Here is a 22,905-nt window from a genome sequence, read left to right as displayed (position 1 = left end):
TCGGCATCTACGGCCATTTAGCCCATCACATATGAGGAGTGATGTCCCTCGGCGAGCACACTATCCGGGGAAAAGGGAAGGAAGGAATCAGTCTGGGATCTATAACTGAGGTATCATCCCGCCATTTGTCTGGTGTGAATGAAACAAACCTCATTCAGGGTGGTTGACCTGAAAAAGCTTTTTTGGTGCAGTTTTACTATACGGATCCATAGATTGTAAAATGTACAGAAAAAATTAGGCAAGTCTTTAATTTGCCCATTTCATGTCGAGAACAGAACCCAACCAACCCCTACGGGGCTTCTAACCTGTTCCTACTCCTACTAATACTTTTACTGCAACTACTACTACTACTTATACTATGGATCCGTATAGTAAAACTGTACGGGTTTTTACACTTTTTCGACTGAGTGCCCCACCGGGAATCGAACCCGAAACCACTTGCACAGAAGGCGAGAGCGTTAGCGACTACGCTACGCGGGACCACTCTTTAAAATTCGTGTCTCTCTAAAAAAGTATATATAAAGAAAAACGAACAAACTATCACAATAATACAGCAGGTGAACTTACCTTCAGTATCTCGTAAACATTCGAGTTCTATGGTATAATCCCAATATTCCAATGAATTTGGACCAGATGCCTCGTACAAAATGTTACGTTTTTCAGTCATTTTTCTTCTTTTAAATAAAACCAATTACTGTTCTATTATTATTTTAAAAGCACCAAAAAACACTTATATCACACAAACTGTGAGAACGTTTAGAAACAAACAGACAAAAGCACTAGATCATATTAGTCCGAAATTTGACAAACTATTGAAATCGAATTGGAAGGTCCACAATGAAGACAGAAAAAAATTCTTAGAATAATAAGACTCGTTAGACATACACATTAGGATTTGATTTTCCTTTCTCTCATTTCATTATTTGTATAAGCTTTCCATTTCAGTATGTTTATTTAAACACATCTATTATTACTTCCAAATACACAAAACACACACTGACGAAATATAGATATTCAAATACACCTTTCGCCGGATGCTTCTTTCTTTCGTACGTGGCCAGTTTAACTTGAAGAGAACCAAAGAACAGCGTTTGTTGTTGCATAAATTAAGCTTAAGGACGTTCACTTCACACAAGAGGTTCTGATACTATTCGTCGAAAAATATTTGTTTGAGTGCGGTTATTACAGGCACCGAACAAGTTGACCGAACATTTTCTCTCTCCTCAAAGCGACACGACTCGCTTGCTCGGCTGGCACGGACTAACTTCACTTCAGTGACTGCCAGGCGAAAGACTGCGATCCCACAAGCAGAGCAGAAGGGGGGCCTGACTGCCTGGAGCGAAAGTTTAATAAACATAACAGCCTCAGTCTATCTAACTCCCACTACTACTTTTCTTCTTCTTTTTCGATCTACCCTACTTCAACTGAGCAAGTACCCAACTTTTTTTTTGTTTTTTTTTTTGAACGTTCACTTCTTCCAACCAAGAGGCGGTAATCAAACCACGAGCCGCGCTTAAGAGGTTTTATAACGGGTGGCCAGTCAAAGTGACTGTCATCAGAATCAGATTTTCTTAGCTTGAGAAGAGAAAGAGAACATGAAGACGTAATAGTGGACCACGAAAGTAATGTAGTATTACCAACTCTTAAAACAATTTGAGATTGTTATTCTCCATTTTTTAAAAAGCAAAATCCACTTCTGGGAGCACGGTGGCTCAGTGGTAGAACGCTTACCTCTGATGCATGAGGTACCTAGTTCGATCCCCTGCTAAGTAAGTTTGTGATGGACAATATCGTGCTCGTGTGGTTTTTCGGAGTACTCCCGTTTCCTTAGGGTTACCATATTACCCGATTTTAGCAGGTACCACCCGATTTTCAGGTCCTATATTCGTCCTCCCGCTTAATCATCTCTTAATCACGAAAAACCACCATCTTTTTTTTGGATTCAAGAAAAATCTTAAGACGATTTTGTTGATAAAGTGTTGTTATATTCAACGTAAACTGCTACATCTCTGTGTCAATCTTAATCGCGATTGAGTTAAATTTGGACTCGCGCTCAGGCTTTGGCTGTGCTCAGGATTTGCTCTTAGCATTTTGTTTAGATTAGATTCATTATTAATATTTTTCTTCTTTTAAAATGTTTATGATATAGGGCCTATTTCATATATTGTGAAACCATGTTTTTTTTTTTTTTTTATGTTAGTACGATTTCAAGTAGCATTCTTTAAAAATTATTAGAAATTTTATGAGATGGACCAAGACCTCTAAATATATTTTACCTTTCTTATGATAAAAAATTAGAAATTATTTTGTGTTCGTTAGAGAGAAAACCGTATGAATAATATCTGCCATATATCGCTGGCTTTTTTCTTTTTCTTTTTTTTTTTTGGGGGGGGGGACTTGCCTTAAAGATATCCTACTGTAATACTTCATATCCTACTGTAATACTTATTTTACAATTCAAGACTCATATTTGTTGAACTCAATAAAACATTAAGGGCAAAAACTAAACTTGCTTTACAGTGGTACAGCGTTCACCTCTGGTGCTTGGTGTCCCGGGATCGATCCCAGCCCCGCCAAGTGAGCTTTGTGGTGGACAAACACCGTGTGCGTAGGTTTTCTCGGGATTCTCCCGTTTCCTCCCACTTTCTTCATTCCACTATTTCATTCATTACTCATCATCACCGTCTCCTTTAGCCTAACCGGCATAATCGTGGGACGTAAAACTCAAGGATTTCATTTCATTTTTAAACTTGCTTTACTCTAATTTCGTTTGGAAGTGTCACTTAACAAAGAAACCACTAAAAAGAATAGTCTCAATGATCCCAGGTCAGTACTTGTAATACATAAGTTCACATCAGTACTTCCGGTTTAGAACCCCTCGCTTTTCTAATTTTAAAATATGGCAGTCATACGATTCCTCCCACTTTCTCATTCCACCAATTTTTCCATCATCATTCACTTGCTTTAATAATCGACTCCCTTAGCCTTATGAGCATAATCGTGGGACGTTAAAGTCAAAGATTTCAAAATCCACTTTTGCCATTGTAAAATTAAAATGCGTCTTGGTAAAGAAGAAGAAGTTCTTATGAATTTTTCGTAATTTATGGGTACAAGGTGTGCGAAATCCGGATTTAGATATCGAAAATCGATATCAACCAACTATCAAAACTTGATTAATATATCGTATATCGATCAGTAAAATTTTTCAATATCGACACATATGAAAATATCGATTCATCGATATATTGAAATATCGCAACGCCGTACCTGTACATACTGTACATCGGAACTAACGGACGAACAGACATGCAAAAATTGGGGATGAATCGTACGAATTCATTGAAATCTCTAATTAAATTTTATACTTTTGTCTCTTCTATCGCCGCTCGAAAGTTAAAAGGATCCAGCAAAGTTAGCAGAAGTGCTGTTTAATTGTTAAATCAGTGAGAAATTGAACTATTTGTTCTTGTATACGGTATCATCAAACGTAATTTATAGCTTTTATAAGAAAATGGAAAATATCGAAATATCTTAATATTGACGATTTCGAAATATCAAAAATATAGAAATATCGAAACAGTAATTTTTCGATGTCAATAAATCGATATTTAAAAATATCGATATGTTAATATATCGCACAGCCCTATTTATGGACATTTTCAGATTATATCTCTTCAAAAATCATGATAATCGCCTGAAATAGTGTTTGGATTTCTGAAAGTAGCCCATGTATATTAGACAATCTCGCTTCACTGGTTCACAGTGATAGACTTTTTATTCAAGGATATGACATCTATAAATACAAAAGAGATATTTGATTTATAAGAGTTATGAAAGAAGCATGCAATACTAGAAAACGAGCACTTGTATTGTGTGTATACAATGTCATGTTGATAGGGGACAAGGTGGCTCAGTGGTGGAACGCTCACCTATGGTGCGAGGGGTCCTTGATTCGATATCTAGCTATGTGAGTTTGGTTGGTTGGGGTCGGTTGATTTGAAGTTAATCGTCCTGTTTTGCAATGTATATGAAATGTGGATCAACAGCTTAACGAACCTTGATTTTCTGCGTCGACTATGGATATACCTACACGAGGGGAAGTCTCATGAAAGTTTGTGGTGAACATCATATCTACGGGTTTTCTCAGGGTTTTCCCGTTTCCTTCGACACTCTCATTCTATCAATTCTCACATAATCATACGTCACCTTTTGCTTAAAGGGTGTATCAGTGGAATGTTAAATTATAGATTGCATTGCATTTTCAAAGCTGTCTGCTGATATTCGTGCGAACATCTTTGTCTGAAGCAGTCTTCGAAGAGAAAAAAAAGGCGGTATGATTTATTATGAGTTTAACTCTACATACCGGCTATCTAAATGTTGAAATACAATGAAGGTATGTTGCCTAAAAGATTGCATTTGTATTTACATAATGACTGAAAATCATGGGCAAAGATTATCTCTTGTTACGGGGGGAAGGGGGGTATGGATAAACATTGGTCCTTCACCAGCAACTTTCTGGGGGTGAAAAGACTAAAATATCCCCTTATGTTGTATCATAGAGAATTATACACGAAAATACTCAAAAACTGAGTATTATATTAACAGTTTTCTGCGGGAAAGCTTCCGCCCCCCCCCGCTCGACTGAGGGATATTCCAATCCCCCGAAAGAATCGCCCCCACAGTAAACAACCTCTAAATCCACTCATGCTCAAAACACTACATTTATATAAATTAAGAGAAGACACACACATGCATACGAAAGAAACAATTCCATATGGCACATCAAAATATAAACTAGATGGATTTTTTTGAAGACACCTCATTTTTAAAAACAAAAGATAGGGAAAGGAGAACAAAAATGTCTGTGTTGTCAACTTAGAAATTATTTCTACATAAGAAATAAAATATTTTTCTGTGCAAAGCTATTCGTCAATTACTGCTTATAAAAATGGATTTATTAAAAGTACTTAGCATCTACTCTCCCGTGACGCAGGCCCGTAGCCAGCCCAAAAATGTAGGGGGGCCCGGCTGAAGTTAGGGGGGGCCCGATCCAACCATATGATAGGTCATCACCATATTATAGTTCTTTTGCAAGCCTACTGTAAAACTTTTAGGGGGCCAGCAAAAATTTAAGGGGGGCCCAGCCCCCCTAGACCCCCCTGGATACGGGCCTGCCGTGACGGTAAGTCTTGATCACTAGGAAACCAGAGGTGGTATGCTTTCATAATTGAAAAACCAGAGGCGATATGGCATACCACCGCATACCGCCTCACTTCAACCACTGGTCTGAAGCTTAAAATAAAATAAAACTCGAAGTTATCTAAACATGTTTTCCGAAAGTGGTCACATGGAGTGGAGGTCAAGAGGTTACATTTTGGGTGGAAACGCCTTCTATTAGTATTATTTTCTTCCCATCTGAAAAGTATTTTATCTCTCTGAAGAAGGAGGGATAGCTATTCATCTTCTCTCGAAAAGATGTCCATTGACTGTACAGTCAGCGACAAAAGTTCTTTCTGTTCATAAAATTTATTTTGGGAATAGCTGTGGTATGGCTGGAACGTGCAGAAAATTATATTCTTTTTAATTTACTGAAAACTGTACTCAAATTGTTCTTCCACTCTGAAGTGACTTACGAAACTAATCAAATGGAAGGGACTTTTGTCGCTGACTGTACAACATATTATTATATTTCTAATGTGTTCAAAGTTCTTCTAGTAACGTGGGAAGACCTGTAGTAATATCGTACCACTAAGTCACTGGTACGAAAGAAAAACTTGTGGCTTAGTTAATGATTCGTATATTATATATCCGTTATATTGGATTGTTTATGGCAGTGGTTGCGCAATGCCCAAGGAGTGTGTTGCTCAGTTCCATAGAGTGTGTAGCGAAATTTTAGATTTTAAAATCATTAATCATCTAAGAATTAGTTAAAATTAATTTTGAGACATGTGCCATACAACGTTTCCTGCGGTAGCAACAATGCTTACTATTACATAGTTTCAGTACTGTATACAAACGTATAGGGAAACATTATTCTAATTTATATTCATAATAATAATAAATCAAACGTTCAGTATAGTGTATCGTTAGTTAAAAAAGGTTGGGAACCACTAGTTTAACGAACTGTGAACCCAAATCCCAAAATCTATAGATTTATATATTGAGAGTTGGCAATACTGAAAATTACTAACAACCACAGGCGATCGTGAAGACATCTAGCGTCGTATTGTCTGGTTACTATGGAAACCGCAGAAGCTGAATGACACAATCCCAAGAATTCGCAAGTGTATCACGAAAAGTAAATAAGCATTTCTTCTTCATCATCATTTTCTTATCTTGTGCCTAGTCATCCATGGCTGGTTATCAGGTTTTATCTTGTCCTTCCGGGTTTTTAAATCTGAGAAATTAAAACTTCCCAACGGATGGTGGCACATAATTTGTCGTTTCCCTCATAGCTTGGAAATGCATCCAACGCAGAATTAATCATATCTTTGCCCCTGTTGCGCATTTTCTTTAGATTATAAAGGTTTTGAGATTATTATCATTACATATGAATTGATTGGAGGCAACATCCCTTTTCAAAGTCCACGAAGCATAAGACAGAACCTACAGCTAAAATGGGATCTGAACCACCACTTTTTCTCTCTCTCTCTCTTTGAGGTCATCGGATTCCAAAAGTGGATCCCACCGGAAATCGAACTCAATACCAAACACACACACAGATGCCGCATATATCAGCCATTTGGTTGAGAAGGGGCACTACTATTATGAATATATTAAAGATCTTCGACTCCAATTCTGAACACTTTTGAGAATGTTGTTGAAAATTACATTCAGCTGTTGATTTTAATTGGAATTTTCGAAGTCGAATTTTCAGGAAAACTAGACAAACATGCCTTACTTTAGTTTAGGCACTTCATGTATATACGAAATTCAATTGCTATCCTAACAATGAACTTGATCGATAAAGCATCCAGTTATACAGCCCCATAGCCAGCCCAAAAATGTAGAGGTGGGGGCGATCCAACCATATATTAGTTCATTTTGCAAGTCTACCGTGAAAATTTTAGGAGGTCAGTAAAAATTTAGGAAGGCCCAGCCCCCTAGCCCCCCTTGGATACGGGTCTGCCTGCAGTTATAAAATTCTAATTAACAGACTGAAACTTCTGTAATATAAAATAAGTTTTCTCATGGCTCTGCTTTCTGTACAAAAGGCCTAAATTGAATTTCCAGTAAGTGTAATGTGATTGAGAATCATGTTAAATTTAGTGGTGGGCGCAAAAACCGGTTTTTAGAAAAACCGAAACCGGTTTTTGAAAATTTTCAAATAACCGGTTTCAGTTTTCTCCAAAGCTGGTTTCGGTTTTCACCGAAACCCGTTATCAGTTTTCTCCAAAACCTGATAAACGAAGGAATTCTGGAAAGAAATTGACAAGGATCTATATTTAAAAGGGTTCACTCCAGCCTTCGCCCTGTAATTCTGAGGGGAAACTCCGTATCGAATCAGGACTGTCGGCGGTAAGATTCGAACCCTGAACTTTTGAACACGAAGCAAAATCGCTAACTGTTCACCTACGCGCATGCTATGAACATTATACATCAGTCTGCTACCACGAGGAAAAATGAACTTTCAATATGTCGACGCTATGTTCTATAGGCTAAAGGATAAGCATGAAATATTCAACTAAATAATGAAATCGGTAAAGTAGGAAGTGGAAGAAAACAAAAGAATTCCGAAGCATCGTACAGACACGATGTTTCTAGTGCAAATTCAAATTATCTGAGATCGAACACGGATTGGCTATTTGGAGTTAGTGTCCCTTTTCAGCACTGAGGCTCTATGAGACATGAACCTGCAATTTAAAGTGGAATCACACAATGAGTTCAAATTTCAAAACTTTCACCAAAAATTGAACTCGAGAGCCCGTGCACTAAAGACGCGCGCGCTAGCCACTTGATCGATGGGAAGGGCGATATTGAACACGAAGCATTTTGCACAAGGTTTGTTCCTCTATTACTGTTCCTAGCATGACCCTAACCATTAATATAATTCTATGAATACAGAAAATAAAATAAACAAATAAAAGCACCGTTTAATGTTGGTCATCTACTTTTTGGAACATGACAGCATGTTTACTGAATATATATACAGGGTGGCCCAAAAGTAAGTATACAGTCCCGTCCCGTTTTTTTATATAATTTCTTATTGTTATCAAACGGGTAGACCTAGTTCCTTTATTATTTGTTCTTAACGTCTTTTTACTTATAATTTAAGTCCGGAACAGTCGAAGCAAATAAATCCATAAACTAGTGTGTTATACTTGATCAACGCATGTATACTTACTTTTGGACCACCTACGGATATCGAACTAACGCCCGAGATTAGTATCATTGGAATTCATCAAAGATTGGGATTGAGTCTTTTAACCTTCCTTAAGAGTCTTCATCCCGGCGAAATTAAAATACCGCTAATTTTACATTAACTATGTGATATCTTCAAATAGCGAAAAGATAATCGAAATGTGGAACAAGAGCGCCCTAGACAATATCATTTTACATGAGAAACTGTTATCACGACTCACTTATCTTCTTTCGATTTCGAGCCATTTTGAAAATCGGCATTTATTTTCGCGTTTCTAAACAGCTGAAAACATAAAGCTACTAGGTGACTTGTGATAACGGTACCTTACGCAAAATAATATTGTCTAGGGCGCTCTTGTTCCATATTTCAATTATCTTTTATCTATTTGAAGATATCACATAATTAATGTAAAATTAGCGGTATTTTAATTTCGCCGGGGATGAAGACTCTTAATTATATATAATTCATTCCTACCATTCTTTTAGTTATTTCTATTTCAGCCAGAGCCACAGCAACATTTAGGTACCACCAAGAACGCTTAGACGTTTCTCAGTGTCCATATTCAAATGAAATTCGCATCATTTTAAATCTTTATTTTAATAGACACACAGAATAGTGCAGTGCATTCACCAATGCAATTCATAGAACTGTATATTTTTTAATCCTCTCTCTCTCTCTCTCTCTTTTTTTTAATCAATGTGTTTTACGATTTTCAGTAGGAAATGTGTTCTAGGTTGGACTTCAATTTATTAATCGATTTGACCCTTCTCAGCACCAAGGCAATAAGAAACCTGGCTCTGGACCCATACTAAATCATTCTCGGTGATCAAGTGGCTAACGCGTGCGCATTTGGAGCACGGAGTGAGAGTATTAAAATTTTGAACGCGGTAAGGTGCTTTGGCGTCCACCATAAACGACAGATCTAGTTTCGTACAGCCTGGGTACTGAGAAAGGTCCCTAAACTTTCACAAACAATAAGAATAACCAAATCCGTTTGACTATTTTGGACGTGCTTCCGGGGCAAGGAACCCAACCGAAAATCGAAGTCGGAACAATGCGCATAGAAAGTACATGTTAGCCGCAAAGAGAAGCTAAGGTCTACAGTCAGTTAAGGTTCCAGACAACAATTTCGAACTAGATTTTTCAAGTTTTTTTTTTTTAATCTTAAATGTTTTAGAAAAGTTAACGTCCCTTGCGTATGTATAAGACCAAAAGAGACAGTGACGATAAGATGAATGATAATGGTGGGATACATGAAGTGGGAACAGACGGGAGAACTTCGATAAAACCCACACCCGTGGTGTTTGTCCATGATTAAAATCCATTTGGCGCAGGCTGGGATCGAATCAGGGACCCCATGCAAGAGAGGTGAGGGCTCAACCACTGAGCCACTGCAACTCTATTAAGCTTTTGTATGTGAATCTACAAACCTTTAGGGTGAGAACATTGTTCAACTTAAGCTCTTATTCATTTAAAAAAAGAGCCGAAAAAAAGAGAAAGAGAGAGAGAGAGAAATTGAAATCACGCACGTAAAGCGTATTTGTTGTATATTCGTTCACACAAAGTTATATAAACTCTTGACTTTAACAGTTAAAGACTGTCTTACATTGCATCTACAATTAAGCACAGTTAACATTTTTTTCCCTTTAAGTAGTTTAGTTTAAATACTAAACGGAAATTCTACCTTCCAATTGAGACTATTGGGTTAATTATGCGCTACGCACAACAAAAAAGACACAGAGGCTTCAATTTTGAAAGAAAAATAAACGATCTGAGAATTAACAGAAATGTTTAATTTGTATGACTAATTTGATAGGATGAAAAAAAAGTGTATATTTAGCACATTTTTATTATTTTTATTTTTCAGAAAAAAAAACGAAGTCAATTCATGATTATAGTTGGTTTGTATGTCATTTGAGTTTCTGGTTATCCAGTGCCCTCTGAAAACTGTCAAAGGGAAATTCTGTCTTACTAGGGATATTTTCAAAGCTATTGATATTTGGAGGAGTAACAATTAACTGGGCCCTATATAAAAATATTGTAGAGTAGTATGGGTTTTATGGCAAGTAAACTTGTTAAAATAAACAACAGCAAAAAAAAAAAACTGTTTTTACAATATCGTAGGACAAAAAAAAAAAATCATAGGGAAATAATTTCAAAAGTTCCTCAAAATATATGCGTTTAATTGCATAAATTATTTTATGTTCACTCCATGATGTTATAACTACACAATGTAATAATAAAAGTAGTTATATGAATTCTGCACATACTCGTAACAGAACCAAGGTAGAACTACAGAAGGCGATGAAAAGAACAGTTGACACTGGGAAACAAAATAGAATGGAAATCAACATCGAAAAGTCAAAAATCATTAGAATATCCTGAGAACGAAGAGAGCTTAAAGAGGTCGATCATTTCAAATATCTGGAAAAGTATTTTGGCGAGAGATGGTTACGGCACCAAAGAGGTAAGGTCAATTAGTCAAGAATTCCCATACTCAAAGAGACATTCAACAAGAAAAGATCACTCTTAACTAGCAGGCTCAATATTGGACTCGAGAAGTTGGTCAGGTGCTATATATGGAGCATTGGACTGTATGGTTCAGAGACTTAGACATTACGGAAGTTAGAGAAGAAATATTTAAGAGAGCTTCGAAATGTGATGTTAGAGGAAGATGGAGAACATGAAATCCCCCCCCCTACATACACACAGAAAGAGAGAGAGAGAGTAACTTACGTAGATGTTTTAAAACGAGTAGGAGAGAAGACGCTCTTATTCAGCATTTTTTCATACAAAGACCAACTGGATTTGACACAGTTTGAGAACAAATTGCCTTCTTCATACTGCCATAGATTGAAGGGAAGCGAAGAGTAAGAAGAAGATGATAATTTATCGATGTTTTGAAAAATAGAAGAAAATATTGGGAGTTAAAGAAGGAAGCTGAGGATCGAGAAACGTGAAAACCATTATTTCCAGACCGTAACCTAAAGGAAGGGATCTCCTGTTAGTCCCAACGCCTACTAACAGGCAGAATACTTAATAATAATAATAATAATAATAATAATAAATTTGATATTATTACGTCAAGAAGGAAAGATCAGCTGAAGACTGTAGTGCGCGGAAGCTTTTCAACTTAAGGCAAGTTCTGCCAGTACTGGGATCAAAAATACTAAAAACTAATTTCAGAATTCTCGAAAATTACCCTCCTTAAGGAGAGAAAGAGGGAAATTTCCATAATATTCAAGAATTTCCGCGTCCGACTCTTTATCCAGAAAATGTACAATATCAGAAATCACTTGTTAGATGCGGGAATTTCGGTATATAAACTTATATATATATATATATATATATATATATATATATATATATATATATATATATATATATATATATAAACGAGTAAACACACACACGTGTTTCAGCGCTTTCAAAAATTTCGTTTCTAAAGGGAAAAAAGGGTAATTTCTACAATATTAAAATTTCTGGATTTATATTTATTAAAACTTATTCTTTCCGTGCTAAATTCAGGGACGACATCGGCCAGTCATTCACATAATACGAGTTGAAATTGTCCATAGGGGGTCTATTGGAATCATACAGTCTAAATAAAATTAATTTATTAGCATTACAATTCAGGAATAACAATGATCGGTCAGAAGATAGATACACATTCAATTTCTGCATTCTTGTTGGAGTTACTATTTCCTCATTGAAGTAGCTCCCCAGCTGCCTCACGATGCTGGCTAGAACGGAATGTTGTGTGTCCGTTATTGGGATCAAACCCCGAACCAAATACAGGGAAAGTAAACACGAAAATGTACAAACAATAATAATAATAATAATAATAATAATAATAATAATAATAATAATAATAATAATAATAATAATGCATATCGACTAAGGAGTTTTTTTTTAAGTACCGATTATACGTAGAAGAAATTTCAAGACATTTTAGGAAATAGTGATTCATTCGAATATTCAATATTTCCAGCATAAGGAGACACTAGTTTCTTTGGCTATGAATTTGAGAGGAAAATAATCAGCAAAAGCAACCAGAATTTTTAAAGACAAATTAAAAGTTTCGGGATGATTCCTCAGAGATAAAAGGATTGCTTAAGAGAGAAATCTCCAGTATTTAGAAGTTCACACCATCTGCCTTCTTGATTCTCTTCAAGGTCTTTCACGGTCACAGTTTTTTTTCAAGGCCATGGGAAAATCCAAGAACGTACAAGTTGAGTAAAGAACAAAAATAAAAGCAAAGAAAAACACAAAACAAACAATAAATAAACGAAAAAAAAAGTTTTCTTATAGTGCAGGAAATTATTCGGAAGGTAGGAGAACATAGTGGAAAATGGAGGAATGTTAAAAGAAGAAGAAGAAGAATTGTCTGCTTATTTAGCACTGCTTACAATGAGCAGTTGTAATTCTTACATCAACCGTGGAAAGAGGTCTCCTCCAGATAAGGAATTAACGGTGAAACAAAGAGAAAGAAGGTGTTACGATAAGCTTCTCTTTCGTATTTACAGAGATGATTCTTGTACTATGTTTATCACTGTCGTATATCAATGTAGTATGTATGTCTTGAGATTCAAATTACATATGCTTTGTTTGTCGCACAGGCGAAAAGAAAGATTACAGAGACAAAGAACTTTTTAAAGATAAGCAATGTTCCTTGTACTACTTTTAAATAGAATGCGTTTATGATGGCTCAGCGAAGAATGTTTCGAATGCTGTATTGTCTTGTTTTTATCTTTGTTTCAGTCATTCGTGGCCTGTAAGCTTTAAAAAGTGAGACAGTTGTTATTAATATACGTACAGACCACTTCCGATCTATTATGAAACTTGAACATTTTACAATTTAAGGTTACTTCAAACCTTCAAATAGTTTGTTTTTAGCTCAATTGATGGCGCCACCGTCACAATGTTATTATATGGAAACCGTTACTTAAAAACCATCAATAAAATATTGAAAAATTGAAGAATTTAACCAAAATCAACTAAGGAAAATCTACAAACATTATCTAGAGAATGTAAAATTTCCATGTTGTGGTTGTTCCTGTCACTGCTGAAAGCATCGATTAGAATTCGATTGTTATCAATTAGAGAACAACTAAAGTTGGCATTAGTATTTATTACAATAGTATATAGGGAAGTGAGTGTGAGCTCCTTCGTGGCTAAGCGGTTAGCGTATGCGCCTTTGGCGTGAGAGACACGGGTTCGATTCCCGGCGGGAGTTCATGTGGTTCGGATTTCAAGTTAATTAGTAGATGCACCTCTCATATAGCCTCGCTGCGGAACGGGACATTGAACTCAAAATCAACTCAACTCAAGAATTGTATGTGTGGACTTTCGATATTTTGCTTGTGCCCATTGTTGGAAGCAATTCACTCTTGCGAAACGTGATCGAATTATCTCAAAGTCAAACTTAGTTTACTATATATATGCGGTACTTCCGCAATAATTTTTATAGAGGTAGTTGGTGAGTACTTCAAATTATATGACCGTAGCAAAACTCCCTCTATAAAAAATGTTGCGTGAGTACCTTGGATTCTGAAACACGGATATTTGGATAGAACACATACTAGTTCCTAAGTGAAGTCTTGACCCGACTACGGTTGGTCCCATAGGTTTGTAGCTATGGACCTTCAAAGTCCATTTTTTCATGTTTTCGGCAGCCTATAACTCCAAAACGAAGTATTTGTGCACCCAGGTTGGTGTATACTTTTCGTCCTATCTTGGTGTCACCTCCCAAACGTTGTCCATGTTGTTTTGAAACACCCTGTATATATATAATTTCAGGATTTTATATTTAAGCATCATAATATTTAATATATTGACAATTTAAACATCATCTTTCTCAGCTTTAGAAAAAATAGACGAACGTTTAAGCTGATATTTTCATTGCCTTTACAATATTATTTTGGAAACAGAGAAGCCATTTTAGAAAATAACACATTTTAAACGAAAGCATCCTATGTATTTTACTACTTGCATTCCTGAATTTGAATAGAAAAGATGTCGATGTGAATCCAAGAAGAGTGATAAAGCTTTCATTCTCATCGTAACTTAATGAAGATTCTACTACAACAGGATTTCAATAATCTTACGGTCTTGGAATTCTAAATTCCTCGAATATGGTACAGCTTTTCTCTTTTAACTGAATCATACAATTTCTTAAAGTCTAAGAATAATTTATACATTGGACTGGCAAATTTATATTTCTTCCCTAGCATTTGTCTGATTTAGAATGTCTGACCCAAAGCTGACCTATTAGGCCTGAAGTCACAATTATGGTCTCCAAATACCTCATCAACATGGTTAACCTTGCAAGGAGAATGTTTTTAAGATATTCTAGCATTCAACAGTGAGAATCCACAGCAATTTCTGTGATCAGCTTTTTAACTTTCTTAAATATAAGTACTATGATAGACTCTTTCAACGGCTTAGGAATTTCTTCTTGGTACATTTAGGCAGATCAGTCTATCTACCTGTTTGATTAGGGTAGCTCTCTCTGCTTTATGGTTATATTTTTAATAGCTGTTTCGGTCTCTGAAAGAGACGATTTCGAAAGTTTCTGCGATTTGTACTCTAGTGACTTTTCTCATTACCTTCATCGTGCGCATTTAGGACTTCATCAAAATCTCTCTCCATCTATCTAGTCATTCTTTACTATCTTTAATGTAGGTTTACTTCTGCTTACTTCTTTATAAAACTCTCTAATGTTATCATTTTTGTCCCTTTCATATATTTTCGCAGATCTATCCTTCACGTACTATTTGTGTTGTGTCTAAAAATATTGAAAACTTCGCGTTTATAATCTTGATATGTTGGTTGCGATGTTTAAAATGGTCGGATTCTGAGTTTACTGTAATCCAGCCTGCTTCTTCTATTCCTCTGCGTCTTCATACTCATCATCGCACTACAATTTCTTTTTCACTCTTCCATCGTAGCCTATACATTCTTCAGCTGCTTCCTTTACAACGTCACGGATGCTTCCTCACGTTTCTTCTATATCGACTTTGGTCTCATTATTGCCTTCATTTTTTTTCCTTCGATGAAATTTGGACAACTAGGAATTCTAACTTAAGTTTCCTGCTTCTGTTTTTTTAATCTTTTAACATCAAACATTTTTCTCGTAACTTCTGCAGTTTTCTTGGTTATCAAACGCTTTCGTCATATCTATACAATCACGTAAACGTCTATGTCACTTATGTGATAACATAATCTTTAATTGCACCTGCAACCATCTGGACAAATCTAAACATAACTATTTTCTTTAACAAATCTAAACATGCCGTCACTTTCCTCTTGTAGACTTTCTATGTCAATCGTTGGTCGAAATATTTCTTTCTTTTTTCCTTTTCCGCACTGAAATCTCCTATAATCACTTTCATGCTGTATTTCTTTAAAAAGAAAAAAAATATTTTTATGAATATTCGTTCTTGGTCTTTGCAGAAATTTATATCTTCCGTTTCTTCCGAAGGTCCGTGTATATTTATAACCACAACATCGTACTACCACCTCTTCAGTACAATGTACAATTTCTGACAAAAAACTCTAGTCCCTCTAGGCTGTGCACTTTGGTTACCCCATAACAAACGTGTATCATCCTATTGCAAGATTATCATTCCCAGTTCACCTTACTTTGTATCTCACTAATACCCTTATATTAGCCTTTCCTACATATCTCTTCTTCAAATATCTGAAATTCTCGTGTCTCATATAAACTTCTAGCACTCGACATTTCCATACCGATTTCTTTTCTGGTTTTCTCTGTAGATTCCGCTCTAAAAATTTGAATGAGGGACCATTTCATTTCTCGAATATTTTTACTAGAGGAAGATCATTAAGAGTTATATTTTATTTTGATTCTCCACAGCAAAATTTAACGAGTTGTTGCCCATATATGCCCAACCCAACATGAATTGGAAGACCTCGGCTGCGTTGTTTTAGCACGCCTATCGGACTTAGTCAGGAGAATTGATATTCAGATCCACAGATCCGTGTTCGATTCTCGGTGGGCGAACATTGAAATCTGAACGCAATGCAGTAGTTCAGATTCCATGTTAAACTCAGGTCCACCCACATCTCACATAACCGGGTTCGATTCCTGGTGGGGACACTCGGTAGAAGAAGTGAAAAAGCTTTTTCAAACTAGCCATCCTAAGTGAGATTTCCCTGAGTTTTCCTCATTCACACCAGGCAATTCCGGGATGGTACCTAACATAAAGGTCCCAGGTCGCTTCCTTCCTTTTCCGATCCGTTCTTCCTTCCCTTTTCTCGAAGAATGCGATCGCCGAGGGACGTTATCTTTCATATACGTGACGGGGTAAATGGACTTCGCTGCTGACAGTCTAGGAATCTAATTCCGAATCCTAATCCTAATCTCACAGAGCCTCGGTGCTATAAGAGACGCTAAACTCTGATCCAACCAACTCAATCAGATTTACCGACCTCCCTAACATCCGTTACAAGTAGGATGTTCCATAGCGCTATGCAGAACAACGTACGAACTATTTATTAACAGGTAATAAAATTAAAATTAGACGAAAGAAGGAAATAAATCACGAGAAATCATTTGAGAAGCTAGTCCTTGGTACGAAAAGAGGTTATCCTTTATCTTTGTTTAGAATCCGATTACTCTATATCTTCTCCATAGTTAATGAATGGAAAAATGCTGATTTCTTTATTATGCATTCTCTCTTCATATAGGTTAACCCTTATCTTTTGTCTACCAATAAGTGTTGTGCTAGTTTCGCTCCATACAATGCAATCCAACGTTCATACTCATCTTCAAAGCAGAAGTATTGTTATTTTTATTATTATTATTTCCACGAAACGAGGGGAAAGCCAGTATTCTTTTCTTTTGCTACTAAATTATGTGGTAGAGCAGAAAATATGAAGGAAAAAAAGAACATCTTTCCACTGTATTAAACAAAATTGGGCACGAGGAAAGAGATATGGTATTCCTTTTTTAAAAAATTCTAGTTACGTACTCAATATGGATTGCATATAGATAACTGGAGATCTTTTTGCGGATACCGTTTTAATGGTGCGCTTTCTCAATTACACAGAGGATGGTCACTAACGACCCGTTTCCTTTCTTTCTCCTTCTCGGTCTTTCATTTTACCTTGTCTAATGACTCAATTGCAATCTCTTTCTACTAAAAGGTAGGAATCGAGGATCAATCTATAGAGATGCAACAGTGATTGCGCAGAAATGGCCTGGATACTAGAATACTGACAATCGAAGGTCTGTCTACCCATATCCCAAAACGAACGTTGTAAGTTTCTAAGGTAATTCATTTTAAAATGTTTCTATTTATCATAGAGGACACATACGATATTTTTTATTCGAAATTATTCATAATGATTAGAATAATTTCCTATTTCCTAATAATAGAAACAATTTCCTATTTTTACTTTCTTCCATAACCCCAATTGAGGTTTTATGTTTTCAGATACATACCTGACTCCCAGTCACTTATACCAGTAAGCAATGTCACCTAATTTTCATAGTATCATAGTAAATTCAATGTAAAAAAAAAAAAAAAAATCAACATGATCGATGATGAAATACAGGGTGACCCAAAAGTAGGTATACACCCCTGCATTGATCGAGTATAACATTCTAGTTTACGGATTTATTTGTTACGGCTCTTCCGAGCTTAAGATGTAAATAGAAACACAATAAGAACAAATAATAAAGAAACTAAATCTACCTGATGGATAACAATAAGAAATGCAATGAGCTTATCAGTATGGGACTGTATACCGGTACCTACTTTTGGTGCATGACCGAAAAGTCTTGGTCCCTAATTATCATATTTTTTATGTAGACAACGACATGTAATATAATGATCACATATAAACCAGAGTAAATATACATGTTACCTTCATTTACTTTGATATAAACAATAAGCATGGTGCGAACGGTCCCAGGTTCGATTCCCGGTGGGGACATTCGGTCGGAAAAGTGATAAAGCTTTTCAGGACAGCTATCGTGAGTGAGGTTTTCTACATTCACATCAGGCAAATGTCGAGATGATGCCTCACATAATAGTCTCAGGTGGTTTCCTTCCCTTTCTTTCTCTCCACCTCCCCAGGCAGTATGATCGTGACAAGTTAACATGGCCATAGATGACGAAAGCTCAGAAATCTTATTCCTAATACTAATAAGCCATAAACAGCGATGTTTTACTTCCTAAAACAAGTATAGTCTACATCAAATTTATTAAGCATTGTTTACCAAACATTGTGCCCTCCCCCCCCCCCAAAAAAAGACATTACTCCTAATAACATCACCTATTGTGTCGTGTGGTTTCCTGAACCTGGCTGACCTCAACACAAGAAAACTGTATGGTTGGATGGTGTAAAATTTGGTGAAAAAAGGTTTCACGGACCGGCAAAATCACCGGATCAGCGGGTGAAAATTAATCAATCATATGTTTGAGGAATTATGGCCCTTTAAAAATATTGTATATACTTAGCATTAGGAGATTCAATATATTTCGGTTCTCTTCTGATAGAACTAGTTCAAGACGACATAAGAAACACTGAGCAAATTTTGCATAGTGAGCTTGCATAGTGAGCTCAATTTTGTAAATCACTGTGTTCATCGCTTGTATTTAGTTACAAGCTCGTAGAAAATGGCGTTTAACGTTGTTTTTTTTAAAATACATTAAATAAATAACAAATATTATTGATAGCATCGTCACTATTTTGGCTTAACTAGAAGCGGCCAATTTATCTCGGAATCAAATTTATACTGCTAGCTAATGGTTACTTCACCATCTGTGACTTTCTCATCTTCAAAGCTTTCATAAATGAAAAAAAGTATTATTACTACTATTACTATTACTATTGAAAGTATTATTACTATTAGGAAGTCATACAAGATAGTGCCAAAGTGTCTAGGTTTTCTACCCATACCATTGACAATAATATGATTAAACTGTAAAAGTTTTCTCTATTAGTAAACTAGCAGCGTTCACCCCGCTTCGCTGCGGTCACCCCGGAACGCAATAAACTTTGTTACTTAGATAATTTTTACTTTTTCGCTTTCAAGTGATATGATAAAAACCATAGAAGATTGCAGTAAATCTTAACATTATATCGCCTGTCATTTATGTTAACCCGCCCCGCTTCGCTGCGGTCATCCCGGAAGTTTTCGCTTTCAAGTGATATGATAAAAACCATAGTAGATTGCAGTAAATGTTAACATTATATCGCCTGTCATTTATGTTAACCCGCCGAGTGACACGGTCATGCGGGTTGCATATAAATACGTTTATTTTTACCTATGATGAACTAACAAAGGATTTGTACGTTATGGACACTTGAATGGTCAATTATCTCAAGACACTGGTAATTGAAAATTAAAGTGATATGATAAAAACCATCTAGGGTCCAAATCCTAATAACCCCCCAAAAATAAAATAAATTGGTTCAGCCGTATTAGCGTGATGAGGGAACAAAGGATTTGTGCGTTCTCTTTTATATATATAGATTTATTTTTCCGAGGCTATTTGAAGCGAAATCACCAAATATTTCACTGTGATAATACACTTATGTTGAGTTTTGAGTGCTTGTATTTTGAGCCCTTATGAAATACGAGGTTATGAAGGACAGGGCCTTAATCCACCATATTATCTTGCTTCCAAGAGAACTGAATTGCAAAGCCATACCCATGCCCCCGGTCCCAGCAATTAGGGTTCAGATGATTTTAAAAGTAAGACAGTTTTATGATGGAGCACATTCTTGAAAAATGATGATCCGAAAACTGTCGCATATCAAATCTAGGATTGCACTAAAGTTTAGAAAAGCATTTGTTCCACTACACGCTCGTAGTGTAGGTTATCGTGTGACTCTGATGCAAGTGGAAGTCTTCAACGGGAGAGGAGGTATTGTCTTCTCTGGAAATAGTCTGAAAGAAACACCCTCCACAACTGACATCAAGTCCATTTTAATAGACCTTTTTAGTCGGGAATGTAAATTTGTTTTGAGTTAAACGTTCCTGTTCATTACAATGTCTATATAAGAAAGACTGGTCGTACAGTTCAACGTGAAATTCTAACTATGTATGGTGATCAAGCCTGGAACTATGAAAACTGATATCACCTCGAATAGTCGGAAGCTCACGGATTGCGCTAATTCCTTATCAAAGTAACTCAATTTTACGAAAAGAAAGTTGGACCTATGAGTATTATATCACCGTCTGGAAATCCTCATAACTAAATTAAATGAAGTAATGAACATGTAAAATTTTACTTACACAATGGGACACTTATAACAGCAATAATTTGCTCAGTAACATCCAAAGGATGGGTCGTAAACACTTACCTGAAAGTTAAAATAATAATAATAATAATCAGTACACACATATATATTGTGAAAGATAAAGCAACAATTATGCATGACATAATTTATAAAGCAATAACAAATACGGTATAAGAATAAATTACATTTGAATCGCAGCAATCATTACCTTCTCGTTCGCTTCTATCAGCAACGTCATTTAAGATTTTGCTTGGGGAGAACAAGGTTCTCCGCCGATGTAAGTTTCACATATTTTAGTAGTATATTAGTATATAATTGATTAAAATATACGTATTACTCAAACTTAAGGGGGTACAGTATTTGCCCTCTCCAAATTTTGTGGTTTGGAAATGCATTTAATGAGGAAATGGCATATAATTTATAAACGTACCTCTTTAAGTACCATAGTATTTCCATATTTGTAATGGAGAGAGTTCAATTTTGAATTTGACAATTATCATCTTTTTCTTTATTTTATTTTTCCATATGGGCCAATATCAGTGGCAGATTTAACCCGGGGTAGAGGTAGGCCCCCAAGTTTTTTAAGTGACAAAAATAATTAAAGCTATTATTTTTATATTTTCGAAAGTTTAAACTAAACTCGTGATATACCTATCGTAGTGTGGGTTCCGGCTGCCCCCCCCAGTTTTTACCTTCTAGATCCGCCACTGGCCAATACATTTTATTAAAGACGATAATAATACATTTTTCAAAAATTCTTATTTAACTAAGCTCAATTAACGATTGAAGAGTTTATATAAATATACTCCATTGTTCTGGATAATCACAATAACATTTTAAAACACATTTTTCTGACCAGAACAAAATGAATTATTTAATAATTATACGATATTATTATATATTCGATATATATAATTAGATTCGAACTGGTATGTTCTCAGAATTGAAGTTAATTACTAATTTGTCAGTCTGTTTCATATGTAACTGTTCCAAGGAAACCCTATTCTTCTTTTTATTCGTCAGATTAGGAATCATCTCGCGGGCTAAGTTAGAACCTATGAGGGGTGATTCTGACCCGTGGGCCGCAGTTTGACCACTACTGCCCTAGAGCAACACTACATAATATATAGTGGTCATTTCTTATATATTTCTAAACAAATTCCTATACTAAAGGTGAGATAAAATAAACTGTTTAGAATTTTTCAAAATTAGAATGATACATTCCAAAGATAATCCAGGAACTGCAGTCATCAGGTTTCTACCTTATTCAATATAAAATGTTATATAAAGTAAATTATCATTGTATTATTGCATTGAACTCGCAGATTCGTACTGCAAAAGAGCTTCATAATCTGAGTGCACCAATCAGAGAAGTCTGGGGGGGGGGGAGTAGTGAAATTTTTTGGAGGAAGAAATTAGATAGGCTATTAAGAATTACGAGAGAAGTTTGGCACAAAAATTATGGCTATCTGCACCACTGATTATTGTTGTTGTTTATTGAAATTCAGTGTCCCTTTTAAGCATCGTGGATATACGAAACAAGGATCTACAGTTTAAGATAGGGTCCGAACTACCGTTCCGTACTAAGTATAACAAACTACTAGAACCCCGTGAACTAAAGGTTTACACGCCAGCACTAGACTAGCCAGGTAGGTTGCAAATTATTAACGTTCAAAGTGTAGAACCTGTTCTTACATATGAAACTTCAAGAACCTGTTCCGAAGGTATTATGTATGGGGCCATGATGGTTCGGTGGTACAGCACTCACTTCTGATGTGAGAAGTTCCTAGTTCAGTCACCGGCAACGATAGTTTGTGATGGACAACATAGGGTCTCTCAGGTTTTTCTTTCTCTCTCATTCCATAAGTTATTGCATTCACTTTCAATAATCATCCATCTCCTCAGTGACGTAACTAAGGAAGGGAGGGGGGCGCAAAATTGGGCAAATATTTGGAGAAGCGTTTTGGTTTGGTTGGTCAGGGGGCGCTAAGGCGAGTTCTTGCCCTGGGCAACAACTAGCACAGTTTCGTCTCCTATAGTCTAAAGTGCATAACTATAGTTTAAAGGAATGTAAAATTAGAACTTTCATTTCATTTTGTAATTTGATATATTTTACTTCACATGGAAGTTGAGTTATTAGTGAATAAACCTGACAGATATAATGTAATATAACATAATAGAGAATGAGTTCATACTGGGAATCGAATTAAGAACCATGAACACTAAGCATCAGCTTATACAAGAACACAGTAAAACTATGCAAG

At 35.9% G+C, this 22,905-nt stretch overlaps 1 protein-coding gene across 5 annotated transcripts in view; it reads right to left on the bottom strand.

Annotated features, from left to right (window-relative positions):
- The window catches only part of LOC145680542 (uncharacterized), a 410,979-nt gene that overhangs the window by 97,988 nt on the left and 290,086 nt on the right, over positions 1–22,905 (bottom strand). The window contains exon 1 of one of the 5 annotated variants that reach the window (XM_081751161.1): positions 568–1,355. The exons of the other annotated variants lie outside the window; for them this stretch is intronic. Within the exon in view, the coding sequence (XP_081607287.1) occupies positions 568–667 (100 nt within the window). The 5' untranslated portion in view covers positions 668–1,355. Of the gene's footprint in view, positions 1–567; positions 1,356–22,905 lie in introns of those variants that run through there. 5 annotated transcript variants of the gene reach the window in all.

The sequence above is a fragment of the Thermobia domestica genome, chromosome 3 (assembly GCF_964235325.1).
Source record: "Thermobia domestica chromosome 3, izTheDome1.hap1.1, whole genome shotgun sequence".
Taxonomy (NCBI): Eukaryota; Metazoa; Arthropoda; class Insecta; order Zygentoma; family Lepismatidae; genus Thermobia; species Thermobia domestica.
This window is presented reverse-complemented; position numbering and strand designations above follow the sequence as displayed.